General features: G+C 40.3%; 1 protein-coding gene across 1 annotated transcript in view; it reads right to left on the bottom strand.

Moving 5' to 3' along the window:
* Positions 1-19,035, bottom strand: part of sema3d (sema domain, immunoglobulin domain (Ig), short basic domain, secreted, (semaphorin) 3D) — a 32,408-nt gene extending 13,373 nt beyond the window's left edge. The window contains exons 1-8 of the mRNA XM_044194756.1: positions 18,758-19,035; positions 10,748-11,005; positions 7,456-7,616; positions 5,171-5,233; positions 4,882-5,001; positions 4,707-4,800; positions 4,030-4,158; positions 1,843-1,979 (exon numbers count right to left, since the gene is read on the bottom strand). Of these exons, the coding sequence (XP_044050691.1) occupies positions 1,843-1,979; positions 4,030-4,158; positions 4,707-4,800; positions 4,882-5,001; positions 5,171-5,233; positions 7,456-7,616; positions 10,748-10,955 (912 nt within the window). The 5' untranslated portion in view covers positions 10,956-11,005; positions 18,758-19,035. The remainder of the gene's footprint in view (positions 1-1,842; positions 1,980-4,029; positions 4,159-4,706; positions 4,801-4,881; positions 5,002-5,170; positions 5,234-7,455; positions 7,617-10,747; positions 11,006-18,757) is intronic.
* Between the last annotated feature and the right edge of the window lie 226 nt (positions 19,036-19,261).

The following is a 19,261-nucleotide window of genomic DNA, read 5'->3' as shown; positions in this document are numbered from 1 at the left end:
CAACGTGGCCAAAAGACAACCATAATTAATAATACACACTTTGTAATTAACCACAATCCGAATGTAATCTATCGAATGGACTTGCACACCGAGACAACACATCGCATTGCAGCCTGACTCAGATTTCCTGCACTAATTAGGAAAATAAACAGGTGAACCACATGCCTCTAGTATGTATCTGCTTATTTAACCAGCACAAAGGAGACCTTGTTGTTAGCATAATGACAGTTGGGAGTAATTGAAAAAGGAGAGGAAAGACTAAGAGAGTAAAACAGAGCGAGAAGAGGGAAAAACATCAAAGGAGAAGAGAAACAAATGGAAGTGCAGCTTGTGGGAAGAGAGTACTGAAATCAAGTGAGACTGCTGATTGACAATGCAGGTGTTATCTTAGCATATGAATTGCTGTTTTAAGTAGCAACCTTTTATTGAGCTTTGGTAAGAGCATTCAAGTGCACCTCTTTGTAATGCATAGAAAACTCCCTATTAAAGTTGGCCGATGCACTAACTAAGTGGTGTAGAAAAGACCGTTATGGTTCAACACACACAAAAACACACTTGAGTTTTGTTTAAGAGACAAAATAATGTAAGCACTTAATGAGGATGTTTCACAATGGTGATAATCTTCAAAGAGGATTGAAGTAAAGTGCCCTCATTCGTTTTACATGCAGGGAAAAGCACACTTACAGATAATGAAAGTGAAGGAAAAATACAAAGACCAAAAGAGAGAGATAGCTGAAAGAGAAGGAAAAAGAGAGGGCTGTAATCCAGAGGAATCTCCTGGAAGTCTGCCTTACAGCTTACTCCTAAGTCATAAATACGCTGAAAGCTTTTCTCTTAGAATGTAGCAATAGACTTCAGAATGCTAATAGCAAACTGCTGTGTGGGCTAGTCCCATTTGGAATGACTAATGGCACGCTATATGGTACACAAAAGGTCCTCATTCATGAATCCATCCTGATTCTGTCCTCAGTCAGCTGTGCAGTGCCATCCAAGCTTACAGTTGTTTTGACATGCTGTCAAATAGAACTTAATGGGCGCTGAAACATGATGTGGTTCTCAAATGTCTTGAGGCATCTAACAACTGAACAGAGAGAACGTTTGTATTGCCAAAATGATTCAGTTTAGGCAATGTGCTTCTAGCAATAGACCTTTGAATTCTAGCTCTTGTTCCATTAGAGGCTGAATGCGCTCACTGTAAGTTGCAATGGACAAAAGCATCTGCCATATTAACGTAATCTAATGTAATGTAATGTTAATGCCAATTAAATCTCTACAAAGACAAACTACACTGTATGTATCTGAGATTTGAATGGTACTATGGTAATGGTAATATTATTTCTTTATCACCCTTTTAACAGACAACACATGCAAATAAAAAAAAAGAGATAGCGCAAAGAACTTTCAACTACAGTGACAATGTAGGCAGCAGCACTATGAATGCCCTGTCAGCAGAGCACAAAAGGGCTAAACCATGATTTACTGTCCCTGACAGACTCTTTCAGATAACTACAAACAGAAGAATATATCAGGAAGGCCTCTTCCTGGGGGACATAAAACACTTCTGTAGTGGCCGACACAAAGATCCTTATAAGTTATGACTCAAGAGGTCTTGCACTCTTTCTCTCTAGTCCCACTATGTCACACCCACTTTAACTCCATCTTTCAAGCACCATTTCTCTCATCACCAACTGGGTCTCGACGTCCATGTACAGTATCCTAATTGGGGTTTTCACTCTTCCATCCCCTTCTTTCTCCCCTAACTGTCCCCCCATCTGTCATATCCTCCCCTCCATGCCTCTGTACACCTCCCACTTTCCACACTGCTTTTGTGTAATATCTCACCTTGCACACACGAGCCACTCTGGACAGGATGCTCTTGTCGTTTCCTTCCCACGACATCTCACGGAAGAAAAAGTATATCTTATCATCATCTGGATTGTAGGTGTCTGCAATGGGATGAGCAGATATAAACCTAGCCTCTAAAGAGACGGAGAGGAAAAAAAAGAGAGGGGAGAGTGTTAAAATAAGTCAGGTAATTGCTTTGCCATGCACTGCGGCCTTAAGGTGGCATTAACACTACACTTGTTTACACATGTTTATTTACAATCTTGCTCTATTTCTACAGAAAGGTCTGAATTATTACCATTTCTATTTACTAAGCTAAAGCTTGGGCTGCACATAAATCTTGCCATACAGTTTGATACATGGACTAATACAGTGATTGCCAGAATATTTACTTTAGTTTAAAAGCAGTTTTGTTTACTTTTCTATGATTTTCAACCTGTCTGGCAGTATCTGTTATGCAACAGTGTGGCATAGAAATCATCCTTTCGCTGGAACACCCAGGCTCAAATATCTACCCTAGTCATTTGTACCCAGTGTTAGAAACAGTATTCAGATCCTTTAATTAAAAGTAGATATTTCATTGCAAGTAAAAGTCCTGCATTCAAAACCTTACTTAAATCAGGATTAATTAATTATTTTGGCTGCTGTAAAGCTGTAAACACAACACTGACATATTACCGCCTTATAAAGTTGAACATGTTAGCAAACAGTTGCCCATTTACAAATCGAGCAGACACAGAGCAACATTAGCATTCATTTGGAGTTTCTGGACAAACAATGATTGAAGACCAATATTCACTCTCCTTGCTCTGTTTTGGTCTCCACCAAAAACAAGTTATAAATCAAGCTCTTTAGCTGCTAAATGTTCCATTATGTTCACCAACTGGTTGCTATCTTTGTCTGTTGGCCATTTGGTGCTGGACAGGTAGCATACAGTGGGTTTATCAGAGCTTTTTGCTGAAAACAGCAGCCTGCTGCAGCTGGATAAGAGGTTGATTAAAGCGGTTTAGAGTAAACAAAAACAGTAAAGTTGCCGTAAGACCAACACAAGGAGCTGAAAGATGCTGAAACACTAATAAAATTAAGCTGAAAAAATAAATGTAGTGCAGTAAATAGTATAGTAATTGCCTCTGAAATGTAGTAAAGAAGAAGTTTTACTAATATCAATAATATGAAAAAGTTTCTGGAATGATCTTATGTGAATTAAGACATCAGAAAAACAAATGGTAAGAATTATTAGTAATTACTATTTCATGATGTTGCACAGTGTAACAAGATAGTGTTAGAACAAGGACAGTAAAAACTATATACAATGTAGGAACTAGCAGTGGGGAAAGGAGACAACAGCATGTTGCCATCAGTGTTCTGATTCAATGGGGAACTAGTCCAAAAGCTTTAAGTGTTGCAGTGACATTACATCAACATTAGCTCAACCCCTAGAAGCCGAGCCAACCACCAGAGGGTGATTCCCCAACTGGAACAGCTTAATGTACGACTACAACACACTCGACAGAAGGTCATTGTTAGTCCTGCGGCACTGGAAAGATGTTCCACAGGCTCACAGGAACAGCAACACTGCAAGAAAGGATGTGCTCTTTCTCTCTGCCTGCCCTGTGCTAACACATGTTGTATATTCACGCTGAGAAAGAGAGAGAGAGACATAATTACTCCAAACATCTCTGACTGTGTGGTTGTGAAATGTGGAGACCATGTGCAAGGATTTAGATCCTGGTGACAACTGTTGATACACGACAACCCATCAGTGGCTGTAAAACACTCAAGTCTGGAGATGTATACAGAGAGGGAAGACTCCCTCCTCAGTGATGACTGTGCATTCCATGTGTGCATGTGTGGGTGTGTGTGTGTTTGTGTGTGTGTGTGTGTGTGTGTGTGTGTGTGTGTGTGTGTGTGTGGCTAAGCGGTTGTGTGACTAAGACTGTGAACTTTGTGGCACACTGTAAATTCCCCTGTAGGTGTGGTCCCTGTTCGACTATGGCATTCATATAAAAGTTCCAGCTAAATGAATAAGTGGGCTGTTTTCTCTGCACTGGAATGCCAATAACCATCCTGAGGGCACAGAGAGTCTTTGTATTAGTAGACAGACTGGAAGTTTGGAGAAAAAGCAGTAACAAGTTTTGAGTGCACTCAGCGTGTTAATGGGGATATGTGCAAGCATGTGTGTACCATTGATCCAGTAGTCTTCAGAGATGTCTGTGCGTATGTAGTGCTGATCAGGTGGAGGGCCAAGGGAGCGTGTGAACGTTGTGTCTTTGCCCAGGAAGTCTGAAGATGTGCCCACATACAGGTACTGATCTGAACCAATTACAGAGACAGGTCAATCAATCATGATATTAATATATTCAGAAAAGAAATCTGCACATTATTGTACATGAAAAGTCAAATAGCAATAGCTACTTTGTTTTACATTTTTACAGTTCTATTCAGTACGTGCACCATAAAAACATATCAGAAAACAGATTACATTATGTTTTAGCTTGTACCATTTCATTGACTTACCTCAGTGGACCCATTTACAAAAACACAGACTGAGAAAGATTTCAAGAAACAAACAAAGTGAGATAAGGCTCAAAAACACTTGTTTACAATTCTCTGCCAAGTATGTTTTGGCATGTTTGTTGCTGCCTGAGAAATGTCTGCTTGCCTCTTTATTGACCAAAATAACTTGCAGAAAAGTGCTTGGAAAACAAATACACAAATACACAACTTTACTCAAACAATTAAGTGGAGACTTGTGGATACATTTATTCCTGGGTAAATGGTGCTGTGGAGCAATAAAATTCTGCCGCACAAGAGATAAGGCAGGCACAGGACTGCCAGAGTTGTGTGATGGCTCATCTTACCTGTGAGGACTGAGGTGAATGGCTGCAAGGGATCAAAAGGACATTTCAATCTGCCAGACTCCACTGTACTAGACAGCAGTTGGAACACACCATCCTGAGAGACAAAAGAAGATGATATTATACTTATATATACTTGTGCCAAAATTATTCCTGCTGAGAATCATATCTGCTTTACCTGTCTACGGCCAGTGATTTCAATGAAAGCACAGTTGGGGTGGAAGGCTCCTGTCCCACAGGCATAGACATGTGTCCGATTGTAGTTATGCAGGACCCTGACAAAATTAGCACACTCCAACTAGGACAAGCAGGGACAGAAAAAGAGCAAGGATTAACAATTATAGACTGACTGATTGAATAGGTATACTGTATATTACACACATACACAATATGTACAAAATCTATATGATATATATATATATATATATATATATATATATGAAGGGTCTTTCTTTAGAAGCACTTACATTTGCATTTTTGCCGGCCAGTTTGCACATTTCGACTTGGTCCCGGGAAGCAGGCCAGTGAATCTAATGACAGATAAATAAAAGGAAAAACATTATGTGCATGTGAGCCTTAACTTTAACAGATCATAAAACAGGCTTCATACAGTTATGTTCCATTTATATGCTACTATAATTCTAGCTTTAAAGATTAGAACTTTTTTTATTTACAAAGAACTTGGACACTTTCATTAAATCTCTGCCAGACTATTGCAGTGCACTTTATAACCTGTTTAAGCCAATAAAACAACAGTATAATGTGTTCAAGCTGCAATAGGTTCAGAATCCATCAGCCAGACTTCTCCCAATATCTGAAAGAAGATACTCCTGTTTTACTATCTCTACATTGGGTACTTGTGCATTTTAGAGTAGAATATCAAACTTTATGGATCACTTTAAAGGGTACTACCAAGTAAGCTCTTGACCCCTTCAACTGACAGGCGCCTAAGTGTAGTTCAAAATCCTCCAGAAGGTCCTTTTTAGTTGCTCTTTAAGGCTAAAAACAAAAGGGGACTGGGCCTTTGCCATCAGGGCCCCTCAACTCTGGAATAAACTGCCGTAGAAGTTCAGGCAAGCCAGTTCTTTATTGTGTCAAATCCTTTTTAACGACACAATATTTTGGTTTTGCCGTAATTACTGCAAGTTTCCTTCTGAACTTTTATGTCTGGTTATTTTCCATTTTGTATTTTACTTACGTTTGGTGTGTGCATTTTCCAGTGTTATGATTATTGAAAAGTGCTATATAAATTAAATTATTAATGAGCATAGGCAAAAAAAATTCTCCTTGCCTCTCTCAGGAAAATTTGGGGGATTATTAAACAACTGATCTCAATTATACATTAATTAACACCTCTAGGTGCTGGTACGAGAGAGCTATGTACGTATAACATCCAGTGTCCCTTAAAAGTACCCCACCATGTTCACACATGTGTTATAACAGGCTTATGTGCTTAGCGTGTTACCTCGCCTAAATCCTACCAAGGAGAGCTATCGCCAAACTTATTCATGGGTCGACAGAGCCTCAGTACGCATGCAAACACTGGCACAAATATGAAAACATCTCATGATTCCAAATCATTGCATGCCGCTGAGGAATTCATACAGAGAACCAGTGTTACAACGTGATGTGTTGACTACGCACAGTGCGTGTGGCCTGTATAAGGGCTTAAACTGGTTTTGAAACACAGAATATGAAATGATAAGTGGCCTGGTTTTACCTCAGCATATGGGGATATTTAAAGACTGTGGTAAAAAGTTTACAACATAGCAGCTATCTCCTGAAAATCGAGATGGAACTGGAATGCTTGCTTTAGTGCCCGAGGGTCCCTCTCCAGGTATGCCTCTTCATTAACTGATAAACACCAAGTTTGTGTCTCTAGACTGTCAAGGGCTGGTCCCAAAAGGCAGAGAGAATTAGACTTTTGGTGCATATCTCCCTGGTATCAGTCATTGACCAGAGAGGCAACAGAAAGGCAACACTATGAGAGCAAGACTAAGAGTTAAAACAACCAGATTAAAATCAAATAAACACACTTGCGTATCAACCTCAGCTGCATAAACACACAGTCACGTCTACAAACTTTAACACATGGTATCCGTCCAAGTGCATTTGTGTGTTTGTGTATATGTGTAAGCGTGCATACTCTGTAATGTGTATATACTTGTGTGTGTGCATGTGCCCTCCAACGTGATGACCCTGACCTCACAGGGCAGACAGTTTCAGACTGCTGTTGACTGAAAGGTGAGCTCTTCTCTAAAGCAATACATGGCTGAGTGCATTTCAGCTTAGCAACACAGTAATGAAATCGAAATACCTTACATCACCGCACTTAATGGCAAGACAGGTATATGTGACATGAGCTGAAGCTTAATGACTGTCTCTCTGATAATGAGCTGTTCACGGCAAATAACAGAGGTTATTAGGATGTCTTAAGTGACTCCAAGCATGAGTTTGCGTGTCTGGGGATTAAGCCGGTTACTGTGTGTGGAGGAGATACGACATCTCCTGTTCAAAGTTGAATTTCTTCCAGCACTATCTTTCTGTCAGGAGGTGTAGGGACTCTTAAAACTGCTGTAAGCACTTCAAAGTCTACCTAAATAACCTCTCAAGTATAGTCAATGATCTACAAAATCATAAGCTGCTGTTTATTCATTGCACTAAACTCATTCTAGGCCTCATTTTTCCATTCTATGCTCTTCAATATATAATTTGGACATTGTAATTCTGTGCTCTTCACAGCATAGTGTACCTTTCTGGGGGCTCTGGCCAGATTGTCAGGGTCAAGCAGGTAGATGTGATCCTTGGCTCCCAACAGAAGACGACCTCTTTCCTCATCCAACAGCAGCGAGTGGGAGTGGAGGCCATCAGAGGGGCCCAAAAACAGAGATACACTGCCGGCTTGCAGCAGTTCTGGCCCAGAGAGAGTTTCAGACAGACATAGAGACAAACAAAGATATTAATAAACCCCTGCATTTAAAAATGCACCATCTAGCATTCAATTACAGTACGCTGGGAAAATATTTCATCAGGAGTACGCTGTCAAGCTTAGTTTCTTCTCTGCAGTTCACTCATACCAAAATCCCAAAGACAAGCACTGGGTTTCGTCTTCTAGAGAAAAACTTGTCTTGGCTTGACTTGAAACTGCCTAATCCTCTGTGGTTCAACACATTAGCTACAAATGCTCATAGAGAAGAGATATAGTAGCAAAGAATTCGACGATACACTACTTTAGTGGATGCATAATCAGATATCTTTGTCAGGGTATTTTCATAGCTGCCTCATTAACAATGAAGATATCTCTCCGTTTAAAGGAAGCTGTTTAAAAGGAGATGAGGGGTTTATTTAATCTAAAATATACTTGTCTCACTACCAGTATTTTCCTGACCAGACTTTCATTTGTAGATGACTGAACAGCTTCTTAACCATGAGCTGTGGCTGTAGCACATGCCTGTCATGGGCAAAATGAGATTAGATCATGATAAGAGTAGGTGGATTACCTGTTGCTCATCCATTAGATGATGGTATAGTTTGCTGTTTACCCTTTATATGATTTACAGTGGTAACACTTTAAATAAACTGTATATAAAGAGTTAAAATATACTGTTTATACACTGTTTCTGTTAGTATTGGTTAGTCTTTGGACTTCCAGCTTCTAAGGTCCATTTCTGGGAGCTGAATACTGACTATATTCTCAGCTCAGTACTGTGTCCTTGAGCTCCTTGAGCTGAGGAAATCTCTTCTATCACCAGGCTCTTTTCAGTGCGCCAGTATAGCAACATGCCTTGAATAAACACTGGCTCAATGCGGGGGAGTCCTGTGGGAGTCACTCTGAAAGGATTGACATTGTGATTACCCTCTTGGTGTGAAGGATTGGAGAGGTTACCAACCCTCAATATTTGAACTTCTAGGACCTCTCCAAACCACCCAATCCTGCTTAATACCTCCTCCTATACACAAGCTCACACACACAGCACCCCCACATGCTCATATCTCTCAGCCCTACACACACACCATGCCACCAGCAAACCTTACAGAGAGATTAGGCCTGCTAGCCCTTGGCTAACGCTAATCTGTTCTGTAAACACACAGCACTATGAGGCCATTGAAACAGCCTGCTTGGCTGTTGCCGCTTAGCATAGTGCTCAACACCTTTCTCCAAAGAAGAGCGCCCACAACCCCCTAAACAACTGTGTTTTGATTTGCTGTTACCAAGCAAATTTGTTCACTAAATGGAGGTTAGGTGTTAAGCAAGTGTTTACAAGTAGAAGGAAAATGTCCTATAAATTGTCTTTCTACTGTATATGACTAATAAACTGTAGCTTTTGAACAGGCCACAAGACTAAGGATACAATACATGTGGTGTGACTTCATCCCTCTGGTCGCACATTAAGAACAAAGGCATAACAATGTGAATGTGCAGCATATAAAAAATATTTAAATCGTGACCAGATTGACTTTTCATTTGGCAGAAGGCCTCATCGTCTATGTTGTGAGTCTAGAAGAAACTTGTGCCTCAAGATGTGTTTTTCAGAGGAAAGTCTGTAAGTTTAGAGTAGAAGGCAGTTGTTTTGAAGGTGTTCACTCAATCAGGGTTGATTTTCACTTTGATCGTTGATTGTTCTCTTGGGGTGATGTGATGTTTGAAGAGTGATCAGTGCTAGGCGGTGTTGCTTTTGAAGAGTGTGCACTGATGAGATGATGACAAGATGTGTGCATGACGTGTGCACTGGGTTGGAAGTGATTTTGCTTTTGATAGATTCTTCTTTGCAAAGCCAAGAGACACACCCTAACAGAGTATCAAAAGTCATAAATATGGCCCCATTAAAATGCAGTCATTTATGAAATGATAAACTGCTTTATTTTATCAACTGGTTTGGAACAAACATAAAATGAAACCGACTGCAGAGCTAAATACTAGCCTAACTGCTGAGTAAACACTGTCCCTAGCAATTATTATTCCTGCAGCTACTTACATATATTTATGTTGGACACTCAGGACATACATGTGTATCTATTTCCAGCCATACTGGGTTTTGGAAGCCTTTGACTAGAAGAGAACTTTTGGAGGTTGAAGTCAGAGTGAGTTTACTTTTAGGTCACAGTGGGGATTCAATTTTATGGAGCAAGACTGAAGTTCATTTGTGTGGTTTCTTGTAGCTGATACATAGCATGAGGGATGGAGACTTTGAAGTAAAGTTTGCACTGGAGTTTAAATGGGTTTTAAGGGGAGCAATAATTTAGCTTTCCCCCGGTGGCACAAAGCAAACAGACTCAGTTGACGCAAAACTAAACACATGGACACGGTGCACATTGCCAGGACTGGCTAATATACACACAACAGATTGAATGACAGTCTTTTATGAACCAAGAGCATCAACATGAAATGTATGTTCTGCATGTGAATTAGACTTATAGGATTGGACTGCTACAATGCTGTATTTTGTTCAAATTGACTGCAGGTTTATGTAATAAGGACACATAAATGAGAGGATTAAGACACTGTGTTCGTGTTTCACAAAAAGTGACCAGGGAACATTCATGTGCCCATCAAATGTGACAAACAGTGAATTATGAAGTGGGTTAATGGATCAGTAAGTGAGTCTCAACTCTCTCACTCTACAGTTATGTTTCAAAGACCATTTACTTTAACAGTGCAACTGAGTCTATTAATCTCTCTTTTCACATTTCCTCTTGCCTGTGCATGTGCACAAAACCACAAGAGAAATAACAAGTGGAGACAAAATGTCACAGAGAGAGACAGACAAACATGGCCTTTGAAGATGCACACTGAATGGCGTCTGTCAACAGAGTCATATATCTCATGTAGCTTTAACTATAACCCCAGCTAGTGGAAGTACACTGATGATGAAGTTTGTTGGCATGGGATAAAACATCCAAAATTACCTCAAATTACCCAAACTTTATTTTGCTCTCAGAATGCCCTGGACCCACGTTGTAATAATATGAAAGTATCAAAGCAAATGTAAATATGTAACAACAATAACATTTAAAGACAAATCAACAATATTTCAGTTCCTTACCCCTGTGGCTGAGTTTGACCCTGGGGACACTTTGTTTGATGCTTGCTCCAAAAGGGAGGGTGGCCAACAACATCAATCCCACTAATGGGACCCCTGGATAGGATAGTACCTTAATCCTCTTCCCTTTGCTGCCATAACTACTGCCAGACATGTAGTGCACAGCCCCAATGTCATTTAGACTCTGATTAACAGAGTCCTCTGTCTTCATGGTGTATGAAGTGGTCTTGTTCCGTTTTCAGTCTGTCCTTTTCTGCAACCCTGGAGGAAGACCGGAGAAAAGAGTCAAGCTAGGGAGGAGCAATCATAAGTGTGTGTGTGCATGAGTGTGTGTGCAGTCTCATCTAACTTCATGCAGCATATGTACCCAGGTTTACCCTGTTGTGGCTATTCAGCTGTTTCACCATGGAGCCCTACAGGCATGTCTGCTCTCTTTACCCATCCTACATCAGCTGTTGCCTGTCACTGGCTTTCCTTTTGTGTCGCCTTTAAATCTGTTTGCCCAAAACAAAGGTCAGGCTAACAAAACAGACACATTCTGCTATCTTTCACTCTGCCATGCCTCTTTCAGTTTCTTTCTGTCCTCCATCTTCTTTTGATGTAGATAACTCATTTAATTCTTTAGCTAAATGATACTTGCCAAGAGTTTTAGCATTGGTTGATGACCCTGTCAGCTCCTCCTTTATGTCCTGTAAAAAAATGGGCCATGTCCTGTCTAGGACTTCACAGTGCATTAAAGAGGCCTGTAGCACAGACATTAAACAGTCAATGAAAAGTGAGCCGTATGAGTCATGGGAACACTCACTAGCTTTTCTGTCACTAATAGGCAAGGAGAACTTGAGCGATATGTACTTATTTAGATTTGACAAAGTGAAATCATTGTGGCAGAGACTGGACATTGTTTCGGTTATGTTCAATAGGGAACTTTAACATTTGAACATTGGATTATTATCATTTTGACCTGACAAAGATCCAACTGGGATTTAAAATAAATGTGTGGTTTGGAGTTAGTGGCAGGCGTTGCTATTTTCATTGATGCTGATTTCCAATAGCCTTGAACCTACATGTGATGTGCGTATAACTACACTCCAATATGAGTGTGCAGAGAGGATTTTCTTTTCTTTGGTAACACTATATATTAAGACAAGTAAAAAAAAAAAGGAACTAAGCTTTAATAAATGATTACTGATAACAAGTAGGGCCTGACCAACTACTTATATTGCAGACAATGATACTTGAAAACCACAAAAGCTAGATACTAATGCAAGGAACAAATATCCACTGAGTTATAGATATTGATGAATCTTCATTCTGATACTTTCTTAATGAATTCTTCCTGATTTACCCTGTGCTAATCAGCACAGTTACATGCATATTAGTAGTATGTGTGTGCCACCGCAAGAAAAGTGGTGCTTCATCAGATTGTTACTTGGAATGCATCGTTACCTCATGATAACCTTACCCTTAATTAGAATTGTTGTATATGTAGTGCATCACCCTACCCAGGTACCCAGTATTGACAGAGTTTTTAAACCTGCGTTCCTGCATATTCCACAACCATCTAGCTACTAATTAACCAGACAATCGATGAAGAAATTAATGAATGCATCAAAAGAATGCCTCCCGCCTTTAGACCTTATTGCTACATCTCTCTCATTACTTTCCTTCCACCCCCATGTCAGATAACACACATCAACCTGTCTTGTGACAACATAAACAATGTCAAATTAGATTAATAGATCCAATGCAGCATACACACTCACATATCTCAAATACTGAAACCAAGCATGTTGCTTCCAGTTGGAGGAATTGGACATACACAAAGGGGAGACACAATCACTGTTTGCGACAAATATTGTCCATGCAGCGCCTAGGAAATTATCTAAAAATAATAATAACAATAATAATGGACTTTATTTCTATAGCACTTTTCAAAACACAGTTACAAAATGCTTTACAGAAAAAAGTAAACACAGTCAAGATAAAAACAACAAAGACAATATTAAACATAAAACCTGATAAAACAACAGAGTGTGCAATAAAACAGGTCAAATGCAAGTGATAAAAGACAGACCACAGATTTACTATTAAAAAAGCCTTCCTAGAAAAGTAATTTTTGAGGAGTGATTTAAAAGAAGCTACTGAGTTAGCTAACCTAAGTTCTTGATAGGGACTTCCACAGTTGCAGGGCTCTAACAGAAAACACTTTTGTTGCGAGGCGGGCTGTGGGAACAGTTAAAGGGTCCTACATGAGGAGCGCAAGCAGCAGCTAGGCTCATGGAGCAAGTAAATCTATAATGCAGGGAGGAGCAAGGCCACGTAGGGCTTTAAAAGTAGTTAATAAAAGTTTAAAATCAATTCTGTACTTCAAAGGTAGACACACATTGCAACGATGGGTGTGATATGGTCTTGTCTCTTAGAGTTTGGTGACATTCTGAGCACATGCATTCATTCACGCCTATGTACACAGATTTGCATTGCATGTTAAAATGTAAAATGGCATGTTGGCAGACAGATACAAGCTGTTAAAGTACAACTCATTTCACTTCATTTGTTTTCCCTGTCCAGTTTTGTCATTTGGTGTTTGAGTTCATTTCTGAGAATCAGGGCAGAGTGGCACTCATCCAAGGGCCCTGTATCTTTAAACTGGATAGATTAGACCCTGATAAACAGACTGCTGTTTATCTAAGATGACAAATTGAGGCACCTTCACACCTTCAGGGTTAGAAATACAGATATGGAGCTGTGTGTGATGGATGGACAATCAGCAAAGAGAGTGAGAAAGTGAGCAGGTCTAAATCTGTGCAGTATTTGCACTCTTTGTGAACGACAGTGATAGTGATGGTGGCGGGGCTCATCCTCACTACAGTATCTTCAGGGGAGCAGTGACACGATTTCACCCATGTGAGTAGCATTTGAGAAATGTATCTCTCTTCACTGCTTGAGTGCCGACATCAATCAGCAGTACAGGCCTTTGCAGCACCCCTATAGAAGAATGCAACCCAAAACAAAGGAGAAAGCTCAAGTGGAGCATTAAAAACTCTCCATCTGTTGAGAAAGGGATGACAACAGGAGATCGTCATGCAGGGAATGACATAATATGCGTTGCTAGTCAGTCAATACTTTGGAAAGAGTGAATAATAGAAATGAAAAGAGAGATAGAGGAAAAGAGGGAGGGAGAGGGAGGTGAGAAAGAGAAGAAACAGACAGCTTGTGCCATGTGAGTAAAGCTAACACCCCTGTTTCCTGGCGGCCAGAGTCCCTGTTGTCTTTGGCAGCATGGCCGGCACACGGTGCAGGGGGTGATGGGAAACAATCCTGATGGCGATGGTGACAGATTTAAAGCTAGCAGCCAATATGGTGCTGCTGGCTTCTGAACTCAGCCCAACATGTACCATCTTATAGATATCACCTCCTGAAATATACTGGCTTTTTCCAGTTTGAGCTCAACATCAAACAAATACAGCGCATATGTGCCATAAAACAACCATTCACCAGCTGCCAAATTCTACAAATTAAGATGCTATATAAGAAGTTTAAAGTAGTTGAACATTTAAAAGACACAATATTCACTGTAGAAGTTGTCAGCAGACATGAGGAAGGAGCAGATGGTGGAAGTGCTTTGGCCATGGGCATTCTCACACAGAGACCACCCCTAATGAGGCATTTAGCAACACCCATGTGCCCTGCAGAGTGCACTATTATCAAACCCCTCCATCTCCACAGGACAGAGTGCATTAGCATGGCTATTTGTCTTTATTCCCTGACCACAGGCATTGACCTGGCAGAACAACATAGGTAATTGTTTCTAGCTCTCAAGACATTAGTTGTTTTTCTTGGCAACAGTCAATCATCTTTTTTTAACCTTGCATTTAAGCAAGCATCTAGTTCCACTGTGAGTCAGTAAGAGCTCATGTCTCTAAGGAAAATATAGGACAGCCACCAGGCCACACTGTTTGTGTTTTCACTAAACACAAACTATAAAGCACATACAAGGAGCATTACATTTTAAAGTTGTTCTGCAAGCTATAACTCCAGTTACAGGTGGTAGTAAAGAAGGAAACACAACACTGTTCAAATATAGACAAGCACCACTCTTTCTCTTTATGTTTTGGCGCTGTATTATAGCATATATAATAGAGAAAGGGCTATTTCACTTTCCATAACAAGCTAAAAGACTTCTGGAAACAAAGTAAAATAGCACTGTCAGCTCTGTGTCCAAAGGCTACTAATATTAATCTGAAGGGTCCAACGTCTGTATCTTTTAACTCCTGTCTACACTATCTTGCCTTAACAACATTAATACTTCACACACTTAGTCCAGATCTCACTGTGTTTAACTGTATGCTGAGAATTAACTGTTACCAAAGAACAAGTAAATATGAAACATGTGATCCTTGTGGGGATGTAAGATTATTCTGGACTGAAATAAAAAACCTCAACCTACATACTATTAAACTAAAGCTTTTTGGTAACTTTTATAGTATCACTTGCTAAATATTTCTGGAATTTGTTTACTCAGGTTATAAAGAAAACATCAAGGCAGCAAGCTGTGCTTCATTTTAGATTTTAAACACAAACATTACCCCACCTTATCTGAGTGAAACACTGTATCTATCAGCACAGCATGTCTGTATCTCTTGGGAAATTACATATTACTCCAAACAATGAATGTAAAATAAATTACCAAAATATCCCCTTACGCACAAAATTTAATCATGCAAACATGGTGATACAGACAGAGGAGGGCTTTGAAGTTGAAAACGCTTCAGTAAATTAGCCCTAAATAATGAATGAATGCTTAGTACAAAACATGTTAGGTAAGGATATCTAATACCTCTCCGTGCACTAGAACAGGGATCATTTGATCCCTTGCCATTAGGAAAGTCTGTATTTCCTGCAGCCCTTTACCTTATAATAAATCCTATAAATCAGAAATCCACAGGATGTCTGATTACAGAAACTCTCACAGTCCTAACTCCACTGCCCTAGTTAAAGAGTTTATTATTGGATTTCTCAAAGCGAATCATTTAGGTCCTGTTTTGCATCACATAAACACATCACAACACCGGATTAAAAATGACGGACATCTCATGATAGTCATTTGTGCATGAAATCAATGAATGGTAATTCCCAGACGAGAGGACATTCCAGTGGAATTCCTTCCGTTTTGGAAGTGAAGAGTATGTCTGTGGGGAAAAAAACAAAGAAGATGGATAAAATTCCAACCCTGAGGTCCTGTCTGTCCTTGTTTTGTCCCTCCCTAAGCTGTTATCTGAAAACAGTGGTAAGAGAATACTCTGGGCAACTGCTGGTATGGTAACCAAATACAGATAATAGTGATTGTGCTGCCTTTGTTAAAGACTTGCTTTATGTTTAATGTTGTCATTTCCAATCACAGCTCCACTACTCAACTACATACAACTGAGACTGTGCCAGCTCAGGTCTACTATCACACCAATGGGTAAATGGAAAGGTGGGTGAGTGGGGGCGAGAAGTGATTGTTGAGCGGCTATTCAAAATTGAGAAGCAACCATGTAACTGAGACAACGGCATATAGATAAACATGCCGAGGTTTGTTGATAAGGGACAACAAAACAAGTAACCCTACACATGCTGAACGGGGCATGACCCGGGCGTACAACTCTGATTGCGTGTCTGCATGTAGGAACATATGTGTGTGTGTAAGCTAATACCATCCTGAGGTAGGCAGATGGGAGCAACAGGGCATGAAAACAGTGACTGACAGTTGTAAGCGCTCTCACTTGTCTCCTTATGTCCTGAGGATACGGGGTACACCCATGTATGCTATGCAACAACTCCTCTCAAGAGCATTAAAGTCTTCTACAAATGTGGGGAAGCAGCTCTATTGTTCAGTCCTGGGAAGGCTTTTGTTATGTGGTTACCTCCACACCGGCTCCAGTACAGTTCAGTACAGCCAGAGCTGCAGGGCGAGCAAACCCAGCCGGTCTGTCTGCCTGCAAGTCTTTGGCACCTAGCTGTTGTAGACTCTCTAAATATACTAACATCACCACTGCAGTAAAGGTGCCCTAGCTGCTTTGTCTGTTCACACGAAGGATTCTGGAAACATGACCATGTAAGGCTAGGCTAGTGTGCAGCATGGCTACAAGTGTGTTTTAATAACACCTTCCACCCAAAACCTGTTGAGTTTTGGGAAAGCACTCTTTCAGTTTTTAGTTTTCATCACCGTCCAGGAAAAAGCCTCAGCATGAACTGCATGAGGTTGTCACAGAGTGCAGGAATGGTGCTGTAGGCCATTCAAAACACAGCTGAATATTGATGCTGTTTTAGGGCAATGTTGGATGAGTCCAGACACACCATGCAGAACAAAAGTGAATGAGAGCACTCAGGAGGCTCGGGGTTACACAGCATGGGTTTGTATTGATTGATATAGTGAACAAACCCACATACCCTACCAAAACCCTTCAACCAGTCACACATTATAACTTAAATCCACTTTCCCAGTCATACCAGAGCACTCACAGAAATGAGATTAGGATACAGTTTAATCTGCAAAGTGTGTTGTCACTTTTCAAAAGTCCCTTTAAAGCCCTCAAAACTCACAAATGTACATCTCCATGCTGTGGTTTCAGCAGCAGTCCTCAGCCTGCCCCATCTCCAGTCGAGTGAACCTGTGACTGCCTGTGTACACAGCAGTTTGCATTAAGTATGCCTGGCAGACACCACCTCAGTGACGTAACGATTGGACGGCATTTAAAGGAGAAAATCAGACAAGATTTTCTAAGTTGTCTTCCTGTGGCCCGAAGCAGAAATAATTTATTTACCTCAGTCATGCTGATGGAAAGCCCTGAAACACTGCCAGAAAAATCAATACCCACACAACTCCCATCTCCCTCTCTCTCTGCCTCCCTTCAACAGTTTCTTTGCCTCTCTCACAACACCCTTTAGATATATATATATATATATCCTCTTTATGCTGCACAGTAAACCGCAGAAATGCACAGACAGCAGTGAGCTCTATAAGTAAAGCAAGTATGTTCACTGCAGAAGTGTTTAGTGAACTGTAGATCCGCAATTTGAACATTTTGGATCAGGGAAAGGGACTTGGCTGTTTAAGTGCACCTAGTCACATTTAATTTGAGGGTATTTGGAGCCCCCACACTCGCCCCCCTCCCAAAAAAACTGTCCAAACACAGTTAGTACTCTAACATTCTGCCACTCGCAACTTCTAATATAACTAAATGTATCTATACCTCTTTAGCTCTATACATCTCACAGTGGTGTAAAATAAAACATTAATGCATCGTGCCACATTGATTTGAGGTTGCAAATCCAGCTGCATTGAATGAAAAGTTCAAAAGTGCTTTTATTCACTGAAACACTATCAACCCATTACTGTTTGCACAGTTAAGAAATACATCACTGCTGTCTGATAAATAGCATGTACCATAGAGATTGGCGATTTTTACAATTCCAGTAATTCAAAAGGATTACATGGTCCTTATAGATTGATAAAATTCTTCAGAGGATCATAAAATCTTTTCAATATCCATTATGTAAAAAGTTAGTTGTCACCAACAAAGCTGTTCAGAATTTCTTAAACGTTGACATGTTGGAGATACATGGAGTTAAAATCGTGGTTTTGCAGGGTTGAATTTATAAACTTTTTTAAGCTGTTCTGCAGAAGTTAAAGTTGGAGAAGTTGTCGAAAATATCAAATATCAAAGACAGACACAAAGGAAGTGAAGGAAGGAAAAAGGTCTACAAAGGCATGACGTCAAACGTCCAAATCTACAAACTGTATTGTGTCAAACATTATATAAGAACATGAAGTTCAATTAAACGAAAACCTGTACTGATCCTCTAATCGGCTATCGACCCATTTTAATAACTTACATCATCAAATAACCTCGGTTAATTACTTTAATGCAACAGACAGAAAAGGTAATAGCCGAGTAAATAAGTAAGTTTTGAATAACCTGCACATGATTTACGTTATCATTGCTGTTGTTATTGCTTGTTTCGTCTTACCTGCGCACTCAACCCCGTCTCCTCTCACAAGCAACACATGCGCGCGCGGTGCACAGCAGCGTCACTCTCCTTAATTGCCTGACGCACAGAGAAAAGTAAGCGAAAGTATGACACTCGCTCAACCTCGTCCCGACCAAAAGAAAAGAAATGGAAGAACTGAATACTGAACTGAACCCTCCCCTTAATTGTAGTTAAACGCACACTAGCGCTCTTGAACTCTTGGTGCACTCTGTGTGTGCGTGTGTTGGATGGCTGTTAACTCTGTAGCAGTTCGCCCCGAAACAGACAGCAATCTCCCAATTATGCTGCTGCTGCTGGAGGGGGGGGGCCCTCAGCATCTGTACCACTGCCAGCCAGGACTGAGGTCACTTGGTCACTACACATGCTTAAATTTTACTCAAACCCTGTGTTTGTCGCTCATGTATTTTTTTGTAAAATTGTGTATTTTATTTTATAGTGCATACAATAGAAACAAAACAGCAAAAGTAGAATAATATGGATATT

The sequence above is a fragment of the Siniperca chuatsi genome, linkage group LG4, assembly GCF_020085105.1.
Source record: "Siniperca chuatsi isolate FFG_IHB_CAS linkage group LG4, ASM2008510v1, whole genome shotgun sequence".
Lineage (NCBI taxonomy): Eukaryota > Metazoa > Chordata > Actinopteri > Centrarchiformes > Sinipercidae > Siniperca > Siniperca chuatsi.
Note: the sequence above shows the minus strand (reverse complement) of the source record. Positions and strands in the feature narration are given on the sequence as shown.